The sequence below is a fragment of the Salvelinus namaycush genome, chromosome 10, assembly GCF_016432855.1.
Source record: "Salvelinus namaycush isolate Seneca chromosome 10, SaNama_1.0, whole genome shotgun sequence".
Taxonomy (NCBI): Eukaryota; Metazoa; Chordata; class Actinopteri; order Salmoniformes; family Salmonidae; genus Salvelinus; species Salvelinus namaycush.
The window spans coordinates 11,804,745-11,826,947 of NC_052316.1; the positions used below are offsets into that span (position 1 = coordinate 11,804,745).

Here is a 22,203-nt window from a genome sequence, read left to right on the forward strand (position 1 = left end):
AGCAAAATAACAATGTCAAATACAGGTAGCCTAGTCAAATAATTAACATTCAATCACATTAACCGTTACTCTCTCGTGGGAAACCTTCACTCGTGCCGACATTTAGAAACGAGACATGACAATTTGAAAAATAAGCCACGGGAACTTTTTTGAGCGGGAATGAAGATGACTGTCGAGTAGTAAAGACATGTATAAAAGCGGCAGAAACAATTAATAAGAAGGAGTTAGAAGCGTCTTTTATGGTGTGCTACCGAGTGGCTAGAACAGGCAAGCCCCAAACTATTGTGGAGGACTTCATTCTTCCTGCTGCCGCGGATATGACTGGGACAATGCTGGGGGAAAAGGCCCCAAAAAATATACAGACAATGCCTTTATCAAACAACACTGTTTCACGACGCATCAGTGACATGGCAGGAGATGTTTTCAAACAATTACTGCTTCGCATACAAGCCAGTGAATTATATGCCTTACAGCTGGATGAGTCAGACGTGGCGGGACTAGCACAGCTCCTGGTATATGTCCATTATGTTTATGGGGGGGGATAAATTAAGGAAGACATCCTCTTCCGCAAACCACTGGAAACCAGGACCACAGGAGAGGATATTTTTTAAAGGATATTTTTTAAAGTACTGGAGAGCTTTGTAACATCAAATAGACTTTGCTGGTCAAGATGTGTTGGTATCTCTACTGATGGCGCAAAAGCCATAACAGGGAGAGAGTGGTAAAAAGTTGCTCCCGCGCCACTTGTGAACACTGCAGCATCCACCCAGAGGCTCTTGCTGCCAAGGGAATGCCTGATAGCTTGAAAAAAGTTTGACACTACAGTGAAAATGGTTAACTTTGTTAAAGAAATGCCCCTGAACTCTCGTGTATTTTCTGCATTATGCAATGATAATGGGCAGCGACCATGTAACGCTTTTACAACATACAGAAGTGCGCTGGTTATCAAGGGGCAAAGTATTGACACGTTTTTTTTATTTTTTATTGAGTGACGAGCTTAAAGTTCTTTACTGACCATCATTTTCACTTGTCTGACCGCTTGCATGATGACGAGTTTCTCACGCGACTGGCCTATCTGGGTGATGTTTTTTGAATGATCTGAATCTAGGATTACAGGGACTCTGCCACTATATTCAATGTGCGGGACAAAATTGAGGCTATGATTAAGTTGGAGCTCTTCTCTGTCTGGATTAACAAGGACAACACACAGGTCTTTCCATCATTGTATGCATTTTGTGTGCAAATGAACAAGCTTACGGAAAATGTCAAATGTGATATAGCGAAGCACCTGAGTGAGCTGGGTGCACAAATACACAGGTACCTTCCCCAAACTGACGACACAAACAACTGGATTCGTTATCCCTTTCATATCCTGCATCCAGTCCACTTACCGATATCTGAACAAGAGAGCCTCATTAAAATTGCAACAAGCGGTTCTGTGAAAATTGAATTTAAATCAGAAGCCGTTGACACATTTCTGGATTGGGCTACGCTCAGAGTATCCTGCCTTGGCAAATCGCGCTGTTAAGACACTGATGCCCTTTGCAACCACGTACCTATGTGAGAGTGGATTCTCGGTCCTCACTAGGATGAAAATTAAATACACGCACAGACTGTGTGTGGAAAATGATTGAAGACTGAGACTCTCTTCAATACGACCCAACATTGCAGAGTTATGTGCATCCTTTCAAGCACACCCGTGGTGAGTTATTCTCAATTTTTTATGAACAAATAAGGTTTTCTATGTAAGATGGCTAAATAAAAGAGCAAAATGATTGATTGTTATATTATTGTTTGTGCCCTGGTCCTATAAGAGCTCTGTCGCTTACCACAAGCCGGGTTGTGACAAAGACTCACACTCATTCTCATGTTTAATAAATGTATCGTAGTGTGTGTGTGTGGCAGGCTTAAAATTCTGGCAAAAAAAAAAACATTTGAGAGTGCGCTGACCCTGGTGCTACGCAGCTGGAGGTTGAATGTTTGAAGGGGTACGGGACTATAAAAAGTTTGGATAAAGGTGGGAAGATATGGAGGCTAATGCTACAACCTCACGACACGTTCCCTTCTGGTAATATTTGTTATCATTTTTACCCTGGCCTGTGGAGGAGAGAAATGTGCTATACATGGAATCTGTGCTACCCAAGCAGTGTGAATCCTTCCACTGTGGTGTTTGTTTCACAATGCCAGGTCTAAATAGTGTGGTCCTACCTGTGACTACCATTACACTCCAAAAGAGATTGTACTGTACATAGGCATTCCATTTGGAGAGTCCTTGCCTTGATTCACATTTAAAATTCGATCATGGTCTGTTTAATGGTTTCAACAGGGGCCTTAAGATGCTTTATATAAATGAGGTAAAAGGAGGAAATATCATTCACTTTAGAGGCCCAATACAAGATTATTATTCTTCGTTTTAAATTGGATAAAACCATTTTATCAATTCATATGATCGTGCAACAGTAAATAAGAAAGGTTTTAGCAATTATCTTTAAAGTCCCAGTGTGGTCAAAATTCCAATTTCCTGTGTTTTGTGTCATATTTGTACTACAGCTGATGAAACTAGCACTTTAAGTGTGAAACAATTTGATCAGTATTATTTCCTGATTGTATTCTTAACCAATAACAATCAACACTGGATCTTCTAAAATCAGCAGGTTTTGCTATTAACAGCTAGTTTTCAGGTTACATGTCTCTCCTATTAGGCCCTTCCAAATAGGTTCCTAACTCAGACCACTCCCAGACAGTCTTAACTAAATTCTTGCTTGACAAATAGATTTTTGCTATTTTAAATTTAAAACTATAACAGTTAGGAACCCAGATATTATTTGATAGTGAGATTTAAAAAAAATGGCTGCATTGGGCCTTTAACTAATACAATGGGATAGAGTGATTGGCAAATCTTCTGCATGTCAAAAACTGCATATCTTGTTTTGTGTATCTTCATGCAATTAGAGAGAATTGCTTTCCTATTTTGGGACTTGAGCCACGAAACATTAAGGGTTGTTAGCAAGTTAAATGAGTAACAAATAAAATTATACTTAAGACCCAAATAAAATTATACTTAAGATCCAATGGGGATTCACGTCTGCGAGGTACCCTTTCATCAATATTCATGTTTTTTCTTCTAACACTGCTTGCGTGGACTAACACAATTTAGCTTCAATATTCCGACTGGTCGATAAGTCTGCATGCAAGTGACCTGTAAACTAGGCTACCACCTCCCACTTCAGTTCCAGTAAACACAAATCCCAACGCTAAGGGTAATGTAGCACATAAAACACCATTGCAAGACAGTTCAAATGACGCTCTGAGACAAAGGCCTAATGTTATTTTTTAAATCGAAACAGAGTATCAAATATGTTTACTAAAACTAATTGAGGTTTTTAATTAAGATTGCACTGGTATAAAAATGTGTCCTCCTGAAGAATTCCTAAAAAAGAAAAGAAAAACATTGGTAGGCCCGTAGGTATCCATTTAGAATACAGATAAATCACATCGCTAGAGTGCACGCCAGAACTTCGTTAGATTAGATGTCTATCAATAAGAATGTTGTGAATAATAAAAATGACGGGTGGAAGACAACATAAAATATGCATTTGTAAGCCCACAATCATTCGCAAACTTCAGATTGCATTGTGCTCTTCCACCTCAACAGCTTGAGGCATGGAAAGATTATTTTTTATCCATTATATTCTCATTGGAAGGAAATGTACCATTAAGAGTTTCTTTGTGTTCCTACAATAAAAACAAAGTTTAAAAAATGTATTTAAAAAAGCTTTGTGCTACATACACAAGACCAAATTTCATACAGACAGCCTCAGAGGCAGTTCACAATAATTCCCCTTTGGACAAGCATAGTAAGGATGCGCGGAAAAAGCCCACCTTGACTGTCTGGTCCAGGGATGCAGTAGCTACTCGAGCCTGGGGTCCCATCAGGCCACAGTGGATGTCGGTTATGGGGAGAGAGTGACGGGACAGGACATGACGAGGCTCAGGGGTGTGTGACGGGTCCAGCTGCACCACACTGTAACACAGAGGGAGGGTTTAGTCATTTATATAAACTCAGCAAAAAAATAAACGTCCTCTCACTTTCAACTGCATTTATTTTCAAACTTAACATGTGTAAATATTTGTATGAACATAAGATTCAACAACTGAGACAAACTGAACAAGTTCCACAGACACGTCACTAACAGAAATGGAGTAATGTGTCCCTGAACAAAGGGGGGGGGGTCAAAATCAAAAGTAACAGTCAGTATCTCCTCCTCATGGACTGCACCAGATTTGCCAGTTCTTGCTGTGAGATGTTACCCCACCCCACTCTTCCACCAAGGCACCTGCAAGTTCCCGAACATTTCTGGGGAGGAATGGCCCTAGCCCTCCGATTCAACAGGTCCCAGACGTGCTCAATTGGATTGCGATCCGGGCTCTTCGCTGGCCATGGCAGAACACTGACATTCCTGTCTAGCAGGAAACCACGCACAGAATGAGCAGTACGGCTGGTGGCATTGTCATGCTAGAGGGTCATGTCAGGATGAGCCTGCAGGAAGGGTACCACATTAGGGAGGATGTCGTCTTCCCTGTTAACGGACAGCGTTGAGATTGCAGGCAATGACAACAAGCTCAGTCCAATGATGCTGTGACACACCGCCCTAGACCATGATGGACCCTCCACCCCGCTACAGAGTACAGGCCTCGGTGTAATGCTCATTCCTTCGACGTTAAACGCAAATCCGACCATCACCCCTGGTGAGACAAAACCCCGACTAGTCAGTGAAGAGCACTTTTTGCCAGTCCTATCTGGTCCAGCGACGGTGGGTTTGTGCACATAGGCGACGTTGTTGCCGGTGATGGCTGGTGAGGACCTGCCTTACAACAGGCCTACAAGCCCTCAGTCCAGCCTCTCTCAGCCTATTGCGGACAGTCTGAGCACTGATGGAGGGATTGTGCGTTCCTGGTGTAACTCGGGCAGTTGTTGTTGCCATCCTGTACCTGTCCTGCAGGTGTGATGTTCGGATGTACCGATCCTGTGCAGCTGTTACACGTAGTCTGCCACTGCGAGGATGATCAGTTGTCCGTCCTGTCTCCCTGTAGCGCTGTCTTTGGAGTCACACAGTAGGAACATTGCAATTTATTGCCCTGGCCTCCTTGCAGCATGCCTAAGGCACATTCACGCAGATGAGCAGGGACCCTGGGCATCTTTCTTTAGGTGTTTTTCAGAGTCAGTAGAAAGGCCTCTTTAGTGTCCTAAGTTTTCATAACTGGGACCTTAATTGCCTACCATCTGTAAGCTGTTAGTGTCTTAATGACCGTTCCACAGGTGCATGTTCATTAATTGTTTATGGTTCATTGAACAAGCAAGGGAAACAGTGTTTAAACCCTTTACAATAAAGATCTGTGAAGTTACTTGGATTTTTACGAATTATCTTTGAAAGACAGGGTCCTGAAAAAGGGACGTTTCTTTTTTTTGCTGAGTTTACATCCGCATAAACAAATGGTGGAATTTCATGTTAAGCAATGAATGTGACTAGCATTGATCTCAAACTAACCTCAAAACACCAATACAGAACCATGACAAGAATGTTCAAATCTTTCTACCTCAACCATTTGAAAGTAAACCAAAAACATATGTATTCCCTTCACATTTTGACCATTTAAAAACTTAAAATCTCACAATTATTTTTTGTGAGATTATTAGTGGGAAAAACAAATATTTTGCTGTATTCTTATAGCCAAGGAATTTGGACCAAAAATGCAATTTTCTGAGTATATACTGTAGCTCTGAACATCACTGGTTCTGGCTCAGTCGAGACAACTTGCCAGAGCAGGACAGGAGAGGAGGCGGCCTATAGGTGGATAAACAGAGCAAGAGAGCGAGAGGGAAAGAGGGGGAGGATAGAAAGCCTGATTATCTGAGCGGGACCCAGGACCCATTCTGTCAGCTCGGCAGCAAGAGGTGCTCCTTGGCAGGATCTCAGGGACAACCTGTCTGCAGCAACATCTGTGACAAACATAACCCGTACAGGCACACACACCACAGCATAGGCTACTGCGTGTGCACACAAAAAGGGAGGAGAAGAAGCAGCCTGGGGGCATTTTGAGGAATATCAAACCACTAACAGAATTCCAGTTCCAATACTCCCTTTGAGGCAATTTCGGAGCTATTCCAACGATGCTCAGGGTGTATCACGGAGATATTAGTGGGGACTTAAGCCACGTCCGCTCATTACATCCCTCTGGGATGGGGTCAAAGCAAACCACTTAATGTCGGTGTGTGGGCCCAACCCAGGCCATTCTTCACATGTGAAAGGTGCATTACCCGATGCAGGTCGGTGGCCATTTAAAATTCCTCTCAGACCCGTAGCACTCTGTTCTTTATGCTACATTGAGTTTCACATTGTCCCCTCAAAAAGGCGAAGGTCAGAGAAAGTAGCTAACACTGGACTCGTATTCTTCAAACTGTAATTGGGAATTAAAGTCAGTCTGGCGAAGAGAGCGGATGTGTTTGTGGTATATAGTCGAAGCCTCAGTCATGTAAATAAACTGTTGGAGATTAATGATTGTTGGCACTATACACCAATACTTAAAGAACATGCTGACACATTGATGAAATGGAAAGAATTGACGTGGGAGTAGGGCTGGCACAATTACCGTATAACCAAGACCGTCATGAAAAGAAAATAACCGCCATAACCGTTTAAAAAAATTACAAATTCTGGAACGAACAGCTGACTGAAGATGGGACGCCAGGCATTTGTGCGGTTGAGTCATGGACGTGATAAAAAAAAAAATGGTGCACCTTGCTGAAACAAGCAAAGAGTCTTGGGTTGCCTGGGCAACACACCGTACAATGCAGAACTCATAGAAATAGAGTGAATAGATTGGGCTTTCAACCTAACAGTGGCAATATATGCGGTAGAGATCAATCGAACTCGACCAAAACAATGGAATTGAAGCATCTATTGTCAACAATGATTTCTGAATGCTAGCTATGCTAACCAGCGTACATGAACAGGAGTTAGCATTTAGCACTCACTTCTTATAAACGTGAGAAGGGACAACTTGTAAACATTATTAAGCAAAATAAATTTAAAAATAAAAAATAAAGCCAAATATCTCAAATCAGACTCTCAAAATGGGAAAGAATTTCACATTTTGTTAAACGTTACAGCTTTATTCTAAAATGGATGTAATTTTTTTTTTGCCTCAATCTACACACAAAACCCCATAATGACAAAGTGAAAACTGGTTTTTAGAAATGCATGCAAACGTATAAAAATAAAAACCAGAAATACCTTATTTACATAAGTACTCAGACCCTACCCCAAATTGAGCTCAGGTGCATCCTGTTTCCATTGACATTCCTTGAGATGTTTCTACAACTTTGAGTCCCCCTGTGGTAAATGTGTGGAATCTCTAGTTTATTTGATATTTATAGGCCTACTTTCTTACTTTAGTTTCGGTGCGTGCTCCGTCTCCCTGGTCTCCGCCCGCCTGCCCGTTGCTCGCCATTTCAGTTAACAGCTAGCTTTGAGTACGTATGTAAGTATGTATATACAGTGGCAAGAAAAAGTATGTGAACCTTTGGAAATACCTGGATTTCTGCATAAATTGGTCAAAATTTGATCTGATCTTCATCTAAGTCACAACAATAGACAAACACAGTGTGCTTAAATTAATAACACACCAATGATTGTATTTTTCTTGTCTATATTGAATACATTTAAACATTCACAGCATATGTTGTAAAAAGTATGTGAACCCCTAGGCTAATGACTTCTCCAAAAGCTAATTGGAGTCCAATCGATGAGACGAGATTGGAGATGTTGGTTAGAGCTGCCCTGCCCTATAAAAAACCTCACAATTTGAGTTTGCTATTCACAAGAAGCATTGCCTTATGTGAACCATGCTTCGAACAAACGAGATCTCAGAAGACCTAAGATAAAGAATTGTTGACTTGCATAAAGCTGGAAAGGGTTACAAAAGTATCTCTAAAAGCCTTGATGTTCATCAGTCCACAGTAAGACAAATTGAGAGTCGGGTGATTATAAATGGAGAAAGTTCAGCACTGTTACTAGTCTCCCTAGGAGTGGCCGTCCTGCAAAGATGACTGCAAGAGCACAGCGCAGAATGCTCAATGAGGTTAAGAAGAATCCTAGAGTGTCAGCTAAAGACTTAGGCATCACTGGAACATGCTAACATCTCTGTTGACGACTCTACGATACGTAAAACACTGAACAAGAATGGTGTTCATGAGAGGACATCACGGAAGAAGCCACTGCTGCCCAAAAAAAACATTGCTGCATGTCTGAAGTTTACAAAAGTGCACCTGGATATTCCACAGCGCTACTGGAAAAATATTCTGTGGACAGATGAAACTACAGTTGAGTTGTTTGGAAGGAACACACAAACCTATGTGTGAAGAAAAAAAAGGCACAGCACACCAACATCAAAACCTCATCCCAACTGTAAATTATGGTGGAGGAAGCATCACGGTCTGGGGCTGCTTTGCTGCCTCAGGGCCTGGAGCTTGCTATCCATCGACAGAAAAATGAATTCCCAAGTTTATCAAGACATTTTGCAGGAGAGTGTTAGACTATCTGTCCGCCAATTGAAGCGCAACAGAAGTTGGGTGATGCAACAGGACAACAACCCAAAACACAGAAGTAAATCAACAACAGAATGGCTTCAACAGAAGAAAATACATCTGCTGGAGTGGCCCAGTCAGAGTCCTGATCTCAACCCGATTGAGATGCTGTGGCATGACCTCAAGAGCAGTTCACACCAGACATCCCAAGAATATTGCTGAACTGAAACAGTTTTGTAAATAGGAATGGTCAAAAAATCCCCCTGCCCGTTGAGCAGGTCTGATCCGCAACTACAGAAAACATTTGGTTGAGGTTATTGCTGCCAAAGGAGGGTCAACCAGTTATTAAATCCAAGGGTTCACATACTTTGTCCACCCAGCACTGTGAATGTTAACACAGTGTGTTCAATAAAGACATGAAAACAATATCATTGTTTGTGTGTTATTAGTTTAAGCAGACTGTGTTTGTCTATTGTTGTGATCTAGATGAAGATCAGATGAACAATTTATGCAGAAATCCAGGTATTTCCAAAGGGTTCACATACTTTTTCTTTCCACTGTACACTACCGTTCAAAAGTTTGGGGTCACTTAGAAGTGTCCTTGTTTTTGAAAAAAAGCTAATTTTTGTCCATTAAAAGTGCAAATTGATCAGAAATACAGTGTCGACATTGTTAATGTTGTAAATGACTATTGTAGCTGGAAACTGATTATTTATTATGGAATATCTACATAGGCGCACAGCTGAAAACTTGTACTGATTAAAGAAGCAGTAAAACTGGCCTTCTTTAGACTAGTTGACTATCTGGAGTATCAGCATTTGTGGGGTCAATTACAGGCTCAAAATGGCGAGAAACAAAGACATTTCCTCTGAAACTCATCAGCAGACTGTGTTGTTCCGAGAAATGAAGGCGGGAAATTGCCAAGAAACTGAAGATCTCGTACAACGCTGTGTACTACTCCCTTCACAGAACATGTCAAACTGGCTCTAACCAGAATAGAATGAGTGCGAGGCCCCAGTGCACAACTGAGCAAGAGGACAAGTACATTAGTGTCTAGTTTGAGAAACAGACACCTCACAAGTCCTCAACTTGGCAGCTTCATTAAATAGTACCAGCAAAACACCAGTCTTAACGTCAACAGTGACGAGGCGACTCCGGGATGCTGGCCTTCTAAACAGAGTTGCAAGGAAAAAGCCATATCTCAGACTTGCCAATAAAATAAAAAGATTAAGATGGGCAAAAGAACACAGACACTGGACAGAGGAACTCTGCCTAGAAGGCCAGCGTCCCAGTCACCTCTTCACTGTTGACGTTGAGACTGGTGTTTTGCGGGTCACTATTCTAGTGACATGATTCCATATGCGTTATTTCATTGTTGATGTCAGTCTCTTCGGAAAGTATTCAGACCCCTTGACCGTTTACACATTTTGTTACATTACAGCCTTATTCTAAAATTGATTAAATAAAACAAATTCCTCAGCAATCTACAAACAATACCCCATAATGACAAAGCAAAAACAGGTTAACTTTTATTTTTTATTACAAAATAAAACCTGAAATAGCTTACTTACATAAGTATTCACTGTTCACTCATGACTGCATGGCCAGGCATGACTCCAACATCAAGTTTGCCGATGACACAACAGTGGTAGGCCTGATCACCAACAACGATGAGACTGACCTCCTCCCTATAGGCTGAGACCTGGCCGTGTGGTGCCAGGACAACAACCTCTCCCTCAACGTGATCAAGACAAAAGGAGAGGATTGTGGACTACAGGAAAAGGAGGACCGAGCACGCCCCCATTCTCATCGACGGGGCTGCAGTGGAGCAGGTTGAGAGCTTCAAGTTAAGGTGTCCACATCACCAACAAACTATCATGGTCCAAACACACCAAGACAGTCATGAACTGGGCACGACAAAGCCTATTCCCCATCAGGAGACTGAAAAGATTTGGCATGCGTCCTCAGATCCTCAAAAGGTTCTACAGCTGCACCATCGAGAGCATCCCGACTGGTTGCATCACTGCCTGGTATGGTAACTGCTCGGCCTCCGACCGCAAGGCACGACAGAGGGTAGTACGTATGGCCCAGTACATCACTGGGTCCAAGCTTCCCGCCATGCAGGACCACTATACCAGGTGGTGTCAGAGGAAGGCCCTAAAAATTGCGAAAGACTCCAGCCACCCAAGTCAGACTGTTCGCTCTACCACACGGCAAGCGGTACCGGAGCGCCAAGTCCAAAAGGCTTCTTAACAGCTTCTACCCCCAAGCTATAAGACTCCTGAACACCTAATCAAAAGGGCTACCCAAACCCCTCTTTTTACACTTCTGCTACTCTGTTTATAATCTATGTATAGTCACTTTAACTCTACCTACATGTAACCTCAATGACCTCGACTAACTGGTGCCCCCACACATTGACTCTGTACTGGTACCCCCTGTATATAGACTCGCTACTGCTATTTTACTGCTGCTGTTTAAGTATGTTACTTTTATTTTAAATGTTTTACTTAAGAAAAACGTGTTAACTTCTTAAAGCATTGTTGGTTAAGGGCTTGTAAGTAAGCATTTCAATGTACACCTGTTGTATTCGGCGCATGTGACAAATAAAATTTGATTTGATTTATTCAGCCCCTTTGCTTTGAGACTCCAAATTTAACTCAGGTGCATCCTGTTTCCATTGATCATCCCTGAGATGTTTCTACAACGTCATTGAAGTCCACCTGTGCTAAATTCAATTGATTGGACATGATTTGGAAAGGCATACACACCTGCCTATATAACAAAGGTCCCACAGTTGACAGTGCATGTCAGCGCAAAAACTAAGCCATGAGGTTGAAGGAATTGTCCGTAGAGCTGAGAGCCAGGACTGTGTCGAGGCACAGATCTGGGGAACGTTACCAAAAAATGTCTGCAGCATTGAAGGTCCCCAAAAACACAGTGGCCTCCATCATTCTTAAATGGAAGATGTTTGGAACCACTCTTAGAGCTGGCAGCCCGGCCAAACTGAGCAATCGGGGGAGAAGGGCCTTGGTCAGGGAGGTGACCAGACGGAAGCCACATGACAGCCTGCTTGGAGTTAGCCAAAAGGCACCTTGTCTGTTGAAACCAAGATTTTACTCTAGGAAACCTGGCACTATCCTTACGGTGAAGCATGGGTGGAAGCATCATACTGTGGGTTTTTTTTTTTTTTTTACTCCCTTTATCTCCCGAATTTCGTGGTATCCAATTGGTAGTTAGTCTTGTCCCGTCACTGCAAGAGGCGAAGGTCGAGAGCCATGCGTCCTCAAACACGACCCCACCAAGCCGCACTGCTTCTTGACACAATGCCAGCTTAATCCGGAAGCCAGCCGCACCAATGTGTCAGAGGAAATACCGTACGCCTGGTGACCGTGTCAGCGTGCATGCGCCCGGCCCGCCACAGGAGTCGCTAGAGCGCGATGGGACAAGGACATCCCGGCCGGCCAAACCCTCCCCTAACCCGGACGACGCTGGGCCAATTGTGCGCCGCCTCATGGGTCACCCGGTCGTGGCCGGCTGCAACACAGCCTGGAATTGAACCAGGATCTGTAGTGACACAACTAGCACTGGAATGCAGTGCCTTGCACCACTCGGGAGATGCTTTTCAGCAGCAGGGACTGGGAGACTAGTCAGGATCGAGGCAAAGATGAACAGAGCAAAGTACAGAGAGATCCTGATGAAAACCTGCTCCAAAGCTCTCAGACTGGGGCAAAGGTTCACCTTCCAACAGAACAACGATCCTAAGCACACAGCCAAGACAACGCAGGAGAGGCTTCGGGACAAGTCTCTGAATGTCCACGAGTGGCCCAGCCAGAGCCCGGACTTGAACCCGATCTAACATCTCTGGAGAGAGCTGAAAAAAGCTGTGCAGCAACGCTCCCCATCCAACCTGACAGAGCTTGAGAGGATCTGCAGAGAAGAATGGGAGAAAATCCCCAAATGCAGGTGTGCCATGAAGACTCGATGCTGTAATCACTGCTAAAGGTGCTTCAATAAAGTACTGAGTAAAGGGTCTGAAAACATATGTATATGTGATATTTCAGTTTTTATTATCAAGTGTTTCTAAAAACCTGTTTCTGCTTTGTCATTATGGGATATTGTGGGGTTATATTTGAAAAAAACGACATCTAGGAGATTATGAGAAAGTTGCTTTGGCAGCAGCTAATGGGGATCCGTAATAAATACAAATACATACTTCAGAATACACAAGATCAAGCACACACAAAATAAAAAGTGTTATTTTATTTTGAAAGTCATCTTTAAATTTGCAAGCTATAACTGAATTATTGATGACTAGAACTGGAAACATCAGATGGCTTCCACAACATGTGAACAATATCAGACAAAAAAATAATAATTGACAGACTTAACTAGAAATGGCAGATGTTTTGGTAAGTTGTCAGGTGTAAACACATGACGTTTCCAATTTTCCCTAAACCTTTCCAAAGTGGCATGTGTCGGTAAATTGGAGCGGCAGGCAGCCTATTGGTTAGAGCGTTGGGCCAGTAACCGACAGGTTGCCAGATCGAATACCGAGCTGACAAGGTAAAAATCTGTCGTTCTGCCCCTGAACAAGGCAGTTAACCCATTGTTCCTAGGTCGTCATTATAAATAATGTGTTCTTAACTGACTTGCCTAGTTAAATAAAGTTTTTTTTTTTTTTTTTAAAGGTAATTCCAGTGCTATTACATATTTGCAATCCCTAAATGCTATTTGTTCAGTATAAAAACACAATTTCAACCACATCAACCGCACCCAAACATTGTAGTGGTGTTATGGGGGTATCCAGGTGTCCTTTCAACCTCTCCAAAGTGTCCGAATGTGGTAATTGCACTGTTTTTACACACTGGATGTGCTTAAAAGTTATTGTTCACTATAAAAAAAAAAATTCTACAACACCAACATCTTTCAAACATTGTGGTGGTGTCGGAGGACATACATGCCTACAGCGCATTAGCAGGCAACATATTTTTGATGCGCAAGGATAGTCACTCGGTGGACATTGGATGTTTCCATTAAGTCATACATCAGATAACATTGGTAGGAACAAATCTAGCCAATTGCCAATCTAAGGATTAATTTGATACTCCCCATGCAGCTTTACCTCAAACACAGACCAAATTGAAGCTTACCTTGTAAGTGGTTCGCTGTTTGTTGAAAACTTAAAATACTTTTTTTTTTTTTTTTTTAATACTCTTGGGGCTGGTGATCAATAATGGTTGGTCACAGTCATACAAATAAGATATCCTAATGATCTGCGGAGCCCCGAATTTCGGTGTGTATCAATGTATTCCGTGTTTTTTTCATTTATACTTCACAGTGCTAACTGGAATGTAGGTAGCAGCCATCTTGAAATGAGGTCATTGCCATTGTAAATTTGTATGCCCATATATATGGCAGTAAGTCATACCAAAGATTTGAAGGCACTGATCAATAGCCAAGATACTCAGCTTTCCCAGATAGTGGCTACTGTTCTCATAACAGACTGAATTTCTTTTTTCTTTTTTTTTATCACATAGGGTCCCCAAACATAGGCACTTCACATTTAAGAGGTTTTAATGAGTGGATTAAACACACTTGGTGTGGGGCTACATCATTTGTTTGGCATTACAGGAGCAGACCTGCAAGGGCGAAATAACAGTTTAGACCTATAAAACAATGATTTATTTTCAACTGCAAGTACAGCTTCAGGACTCTTGATTATACACCATAAAGCCTCTGCTTTGAGGGGGAAATGGTTGCAACAAAGGTAGTGCGTTGTAAGAGGAGGACCTTTCAAGAACTTTGATACATCAAAAGCTATTTGGAATTGAGATGTCAAAAGCTCCGCCTGATGTTGACTATTGATATAGGTAATTAGGTAACGGCAAGTCTCATTTCAAACTGTATACTGGGCCATACGGTTGACATTATTTCTTTAGTAGAATTTACTTTTTTTGCTGCTTCCCTTGAGGATATGCATTGGCAATATAATAACATGCTCTACTAGAAAAAGAGAAGGTATTACTTTGGAAAGCAGACTGTCATACATTCATAGTAAATTCAAAGCAATCCCTTATTTTTTTTTCACTGCCAGTTGGTTCGACAGCCTTCCTCAGTCTAAATTTGACCAATTCCATTTAAAATAGCAAACTTAATTTCTGAGGGAAAGGGAAAATATTACAACAGGTTTACATTTGCCATCTTGTTTACCACAACCTGTACATTTCCATTCCCCTTTAGTGCTGGCAGGCACTGGTAATGGAAGTCTCACACTGCCACCTACTGGAGAAGAGTTAGGCTTACTTCAGTACCATTCAACCCCAGAGGAAATTGAATGAAAATAGTGAATCACTGAGTTCCCTGACTGATCGACAATTTTTTTTTCTCGGTGCAAGGTGATTTGTAGATCAGTCGGTCTGTGCTGTCAGTATGATCAGTATAGATGTTTTCTAACTCTGCCAAAACATAGGTTGGACATTGGTCCAGTGCTTGAATTGAAAAGGCCTATCCATTCCCTGTAAACATTTTTTTTTTTAGGTTTGATTAACATCATTCAATGCCATCTTTATTCACCAACTAATTAAAATAAGATCATAAGCAATTGAAAGATGTAGAGCATTACAGTTTTAGCACAATTCAACTCACATCCAGTCTGTACAATTTGTTCTCAAAATAGTTAAGCCTTTTATTCCTCCGATAACAATCCATTCCAACAATTTAAATAAGAGAGGAGTAGCTGTCAGTGTTTCATAGCTCCACACGTCTTTTTGATTAAATACTCAAACTCAGTAAACCAGTTTATTGCTCTCCCTGCCAATTATCAAAGCACTAATCCAATTTTTCACTGAGATTAAGAGATCAGAAGCTCCTTAAATATTCACATCCTAAGGATGGGCTTGTGATAAAAATTACAATTGGGTTTTTGTCCCCTTTTTGTTGAAGGTTCAGAGAAAGCAGTGGAACCTATTTAATGTTCTCTTGATTTGGCAAGCACAAAATGTGTTTATGTCGCACTGGATAACATAGCATGAAATACAGCAGTGTAACAGTGTCAATAGTATAAGCCTAACCAAACGTCACCTGTCACTTCAAAGCCAGGTGCGTCCAACCGTGAGTCAGTAATGTAAAAACCACATTGAGAGAACAATTCCATTTGCCCCCTGTTACTTGATGACAAGCGACAGAGGTAAGAAAGGATTTCTGGCAGCTGATTTAACAAAACAAAAAAAATCATTTTTTTTATTCTGCCGAGAAGTCGCTTTTAAGATAAGAGTGACAAGTTACACATTTTACTCAGATTCTCAGACTGTCCAAGGTAACTAATTAGCTAGCTTTGTAATCCTCTAAGTGTAGACAACCCTAATAATAGATGTGCAGTAGTATGTAATATTTCTTAACTAAGATACGCTAGCTAAATCATTTTAGAGGTTAATAGCTGGGACCCTTTAGATGACAAATCAGAGGAAGATTTTCAAATAGTAAGTGAATATTTAATCGCTATTTGTGAATTTATGAAACAGTTGCCGGTGGAAAAATATTTTGATGTGGGGCGCCGTCCTCAAACAATCGCATTGCATGCTTTCGCTGTAATAGCTAATGTAAATCGGACAGTGCAGTTAGATTAACAAGAATTTAAGCTTTCAACCGATATAAGACACTTGTACATACCTAAATGTTTAAAATCCATACTTTTTATGATTATTTATTTGAATTGCGCGCCCTCCAATTTCACCGGAAGTTGTCCCGCTAGCGGAAATTGGTCATAGATGAAGATCAGATCAAATTTTAAGTCACAACAATAGAAAAACAGTGTGCTTAAACTAATAACACACCAATTATTGTATTTTTCTTGTCTATATTGAATACATAATTTAAACATTCAGTGTAGGTTGGAAAAAGTAATTGAACCCCTAGGCTAATGACTTCTCTAAAAGCTAATTGGAGTCCAATCAATGAGACGAGATTGGAGATATTGGTTAGAGCTGCCCTGCCCTATAAAAAAACCTCACAATTTGAGTTTGCTATTCACAAGAAGCATTGCCTGATATGAACCATGCTTCAAACAAACGAGATCTCAGAAGATCTAAGACTAAGAATTGTTGACTTGCATAAAGCTGGAAAGGGTTACAAAATTATCTCTAAAAGCCTTGATGTTCATCAGTCCAGGGTAAGAAAAATTGTCTATAAATGGTGAAATTTCAGCACTGGTGCTACTCTCCCTAGGAGTCACCGTCCTGCAAAGATGACTGCAATAGCACAGCGCAGAATGTTCAATGAGGTTAAGAAGAATCCTAGAGTGTCAGCTAAAGACATCTCTGGAACATGCTAACATCTCTGTTAACGAGTCTACGATACGTAAAAAAAACACTAAACAAGAATGGTGTTCATGAGAGGACGCCACGGAAGAAGACACTGCTGCCCAAAGAAAACATTGCTGCGCGTCTGAAGATCGCAAAAGAGCACCTGGATGTTCCACAGCGCTACTGGAAAAATATTCTGTGGACAGATGAAACTGATGAAACTACAGTTGAGTTGTTTGGAAGGGAAAAAAACTGTGTGTGGCGAAAAAAGGCACAGCACACCAACATTAAAACCTCATCCCAACTGTAAATTCTGGTGGAGGGAGCATCATGGTTTAGGCTGCTTTGCTGCCTCTGGGCCTGGACCGCTTGCTATCAACGACAGAAAAATTAATTCAAGTTTATCAATACATTTTGCAGGAGCTCACATTGAAGCTCAGATGCAGGACAACGACAAATGGCTTCAACAAAAGAAAATACGCCTTCCTGACCTCAACCCGATTAAGATGCTGTGCCATGACCTCAAGAGAGGGGTTCACACCAGACATCCCAAGAATATTGCTGAACTGAAACATTTTTGTAAAGAGGAATGTTCAAAACTTCCTCCTGACCGTTGTGCAGGTCTGATCCGCAACTACATAAAACGTTTGGTTGAGGTTCTTGCTGCCAAAGGAGGGTCAACCAGTTATTAACCTGTTTGGGCTGCAGGGGGAGTATTGAGTAGCCAGATAAAAGGTGCCCATTTCAAACGGCCTCGTACTCAATTCTTGCTCGTACAATATGCATATTATTATTACTATTGGATAGAAAACACTCTAGTTTTTTCAATATAGTTTTATTAGATTATTGAAATTTTTTCGGGACGTTAGGCGTGTTGCTTTGTCTGCGTATGTTCAGGAAGGAGAGCTTCGCGCCACTTTGCTAGCTTTCCGTGCTAATTGACTGGAGAAGAGGACATTCTAAATCCAAACAACGATTGTTCTGGACAAAGGACCCCTTGTACAACATTCTGATGGAAGATCATCAAAAGTAGGACCCATTTTCTGATGCTATTTCATATATCTGTCGAACATGTGAACTAGTAGTTTGCGCCCAGATTTTGGGCACGCTCTCGCCATAACGTAAACTGCATGTCGTAATGAAGTTATTTTTAGAATTCTAAGACGGCGATTGCATTAAGAACTAGTGTATCTATCATTTCCTATACAACATGTATTTTTTAGTAATGTTTATCAATAGTTATTTGGTCAGAATATGTGAGTGTCAGAAAAATATCCGGACTTTGTGGGAAAAAGATGCTACGTTAGCACAATGTATAACCACTGATTTCAGCTCTAAATATGCACATTTTTGAACAAAACATAAGTGTATGTATAACCTGATGTTATAGGACTGTCATCTGATGAAGCTTATCAAGGTTAGTCAAAAATTATATATCTTTTGCTGGTTTGTTACGATCGCTAACTTTTGCTGCTGGTAAATGGCTTGTGTTTCTGGCTATTGTGGTAAGCTAATATAATGCTATATTGTGTTTTCGCTGTAAAACACTTAAGAAATCGGAAATATTGGCTGGAATCACAAGATGCCTGTCTTTCATTTGCTGTACACCATGTATTTTTCAGAAATGTTTTATGATGAGTATTTAGGTATTTGACGTTGGTGTCTGTAATTACTCTGGCTGCTTCGGTGCTATTTCTGACAGTAGCTGTGATGTAAAACTGATTTATAGCTCAAATATGCAAATTTTTCGAACAAAACATAGATTTATTGAATAACATGTTATAAGACTGTCATCTGATGAAGTTGTTTCTTGGTTAGTTTGGTTGGTTCTTGGTTTGTTAGGTTGGTTTTGTGCATGCTACCTGTGCTGTGAAAAATGTCTGTCCTTTTTTGTATTTGGTGGTGAGCTAACATAAATATACGTGGTGTTTTCGCTGTAAAACATTTTAAAAATCGGACATGTTGGCTGGATTCACAAGATGTTTATCTTTCATTTGCTGTATTGGACTTGTTAATGTGTGAAAGTTAAATATTTCTAAAAAATATCTTTTGAATTTCGCGCCCTGCACTTGAAGTGGCTGTTGTCATATTGTGCCCGGCTTCGGGCTTGCAGCCCAAAGAAGTTAAACAGTGTTGGCGTAATTAACACACTCCAGTGTAAGAGCTGTTTGTACCTGGCTAGACTCCAGACCAGTGCCAGGTTGTCTTTGCCTCCTGAGATGAAATGGCTGCTGTCGTCACTGAAGCGCAGGCAGGTCAGGTCTTGGTAATGGCGGCTCAAGATGGCCAGCAAATTCCCAGAGGAAACCTAGAATGACAATTTCATTAACATCAAATGCCACTTAGCCTAGAGATAAGTTAATTGTATCACTGTATGAACATCTATTTCACTGACCAATGGAGTATCGCCTTATGAGAGTCATGCTGTTACAATCAAATTTTAGATAATGATACCCCACTTTCACTTTGGAAAGCTGAAAAAAACCTACAACTTGTGTTTATTGATGCATCAAACAGATGGTGAGGAAATCAAACAGCAAATTAAGGATTTACAGTCACTAAATATGTGATTAAAATTACATTTCATGAGAGTAATCTTCTCATTAAAAAAACAGTCTATGGTGAGGACATAAAGTAGTTTGAAACTGGTGAGGCAAAGGTGATCTTTTTGCTGATACTAACAGCAGCTCCTTAGGTCAAACGTTAGGCCTAGCTGTAGCTTCCTCACAACTTCAGTCAGGACCGATAATGTTATCCTCAAAGTAGTACAGAGACATTGAGGAGAAGAGTATACATGTCAGCCATAGCGTAGTCATTCCATACATATTACACAACTTAAAGTCAAATTTGAATTTGAATAACTATGACATCCCTTTTGCGGATGTTTTATATGTGACTCGTTTCAGGAAACTAGGCGTATGTCACGTCACTACTTCACAGGAGGCATTTGTGTGGAGATGAGTTTGGATTGGTCTGCCATGTAGCATGCTTCTGTTTATAACGTGAGCTTGTCAGTATGTGTTGATAGTCCTTTCTACCACAGCGTTTTTTAAATATATAACAACCATCAAGAACTACAAAAGTTTGGCAAATTTTCTCAACATTTATACCCTGAATTTAGCAGGCGCTATCGACAGATCAGTTGGAAAAAGTGATTTTCTACTTTCTGCACACGCCACGGTCAGTGTGAACCAGAGTGACTTGACAAAACACTGGCCAAACAAGATGTAGCTACACTCAAAACGGAATTAAACGGTTCAGTCTGCCGTGAAGCATTCATCCATTTATACGTGTAAGAGTCTAGCTACATTTTCAGATATATACAAGTATTTTCAGAAAGTCGTTTTCATTGCAAGTTAATGCGGACTGTTCGCTAGCTAGCGAACATTAGCTTGCTGGCTCGCTAGCTAACGTTACGTGTATGCTCTGTGTAGTAATATTATTCGAATCAGAAATCCATTTGCATTCTTAGTTATAGCCTAATGTTAGCTAGCAAACATTGAACCTGGTTGGTTAGCTTTAGCTACCTGCAGATTCATACTACAGCTATGACAATGTTTGTATTGGTTGGTAGTAGTAGGAGTTGGGGTTATGCTGGTTCATTGTTTAGCTAGCTAGCTACTAGTACATGTCTAAACAAAAGAAAAAAGACTGCATGTCTAAAAACACTTCACCAGATGAATACATGACCCATCAAGTTAGCCAGGTGTGTCTTGGGATGATTATGGCCATCTATAGTATTTCATGAACATGTGTACATTTCTAGACAATAGTGACTCATCCATTAACTAAATGTGGCTGGGGGGGTAGTTATAGCATTTCCTTCACATGACCCATCAATTTAGACAAGTGTGTCAGGTAAGCATCATCTAATAATTATAAAATATTTGTATCTGGACACTATCCGTTTTTGATATTGCTACTATGCAAGTTACCATTTCACCTTCTGTATCCTGTGACAACTCAACTTTATATTTTATATAGTGTGTGTTTACCAGACGGTAACGTGAAGAACATGACCTGCACCAAAGTCAGATTAGGATATAGGCCAAGGACCAGATCAAGTGTATTTTTACTTGGTGTTTTTCCTTATTGTAGGCTACTACTGTCACCACTTTTAGTCTTGAAATCTTTGGCTGTTGAGTAATCACTCTGTTTAGCAAATGACCTCATGTGAATCCTTAAAGAGATGGGTGGGGCTAAGGCTTAAGAGGGTGTGAATGATGCTGAATGGGTGTAGACAACAAAGAGCTCTCCAGTAGGTGTACCGAAACATTCATGGGCCATTTTCTCAAAAGTGGAGTTACAAGTTTATCAACTTTAAAGCAGAATTACTTCAATTGTTCTTCAACTGCAGTGTATGATATACCACTTTCTAGCTGAGTCTCTACTTTTATCCAATGTAAAAACCACAAATGTTGCTACATAAGACCGAATCGAGGCGGTCGGTTATATGTCTCACCTCCCATAAGTAGATGGCATCAGCAATGCCTGCCACCAAGTACAGGCCATTGGGGGATGCAGTCAGGCATGTCACAATCCCAGGGCACACAATTTTCTGCTGCAGCTGATCCTGAAATAAAAAAGATGTACATGTTTGATGCCTGTCAGCCTACATCGGAATGGGATATTTAGTTCCATCAGCTTTGTAGCCAATGCCGGTATTTGCATCTAATTCTATAGATATTCATTCATTCAGGCAACCTTTGAGACTATTGCCACAAAAACATGTTTGCTTTATTCCACAGATAAAACGAATGTCAGCATTTTAATATGACCCCCACATCTTGTTCACCCACTGGAACAATATAGTTCACATAAAAGTAATGTGTTATACATAATTCCACACCATGAATGTACAGGTGTCTGCCAAAATAAAGGAACCAACTTAAATTGGGTCTTATATTCACCACGAGCCATAAGTGTTCAATTGGGTTGAGACCTGGTGATTGACACACACACAGCCTTTAAACCCCCTAAGCTTCTTTGAGACCCCTCTTTCAAAGTCACGGATATCTTATTCTAGCCATGGTAGACATAATAATGGGCAGCTATGCATGTTTTATACATGACCCTAAGAATGATGAGATGTTAATTGCTTAATTAAGTCAGGAGCAAGACCTGTGTGGAAGCACCAGTTTTCAATGTACTTTGTAGCCCTCATTTACTTAAGTTTTTCCTTTATTTTGACAGTCAACTGTATTATCATTATAGTACTATGGAGTGTACCATCACTGCCCCAATATTCTTCAAGCCCGGAGACCCCCATAGTGTGCAGAATAATGTTCCAGTCCAGTCCTAATGCACCTGATA

At 40.9% G+C, this 22,203-nt stretch overlaps 1 protein-coding gene across 1 annotated transcript in view; it reads right to left on the reverse strand.

Annotated features, from left to right (window-relative positions):
* The window catches only part of wdr18 (WD repeat domain 18), a 97,666-nt gene that overhangs the window by 74,833 nt on the left and 630 nt on the right, over positions 1-22,203 (reverse strand). Inside the window, exons 2-4 of the mRNA XM_039002205.1 lie at positions 21,353-21,463; positions 19,065-19,198; positions 3,883-4,024 (exon numbers count right to left, since the gene is read on the reverse strand). Of these exons, the coding sequence (XP_038858133.1) occupies positions 3,883-4,024; positions 19,065-19,198; positions 21,353-21,463 (387 nt within the window). The remainder of the gene's footprint in view (positions 1-3,882; positions 4,025-19,064; positions 19,199-21,352; positions 21,464-22,203) is intronic.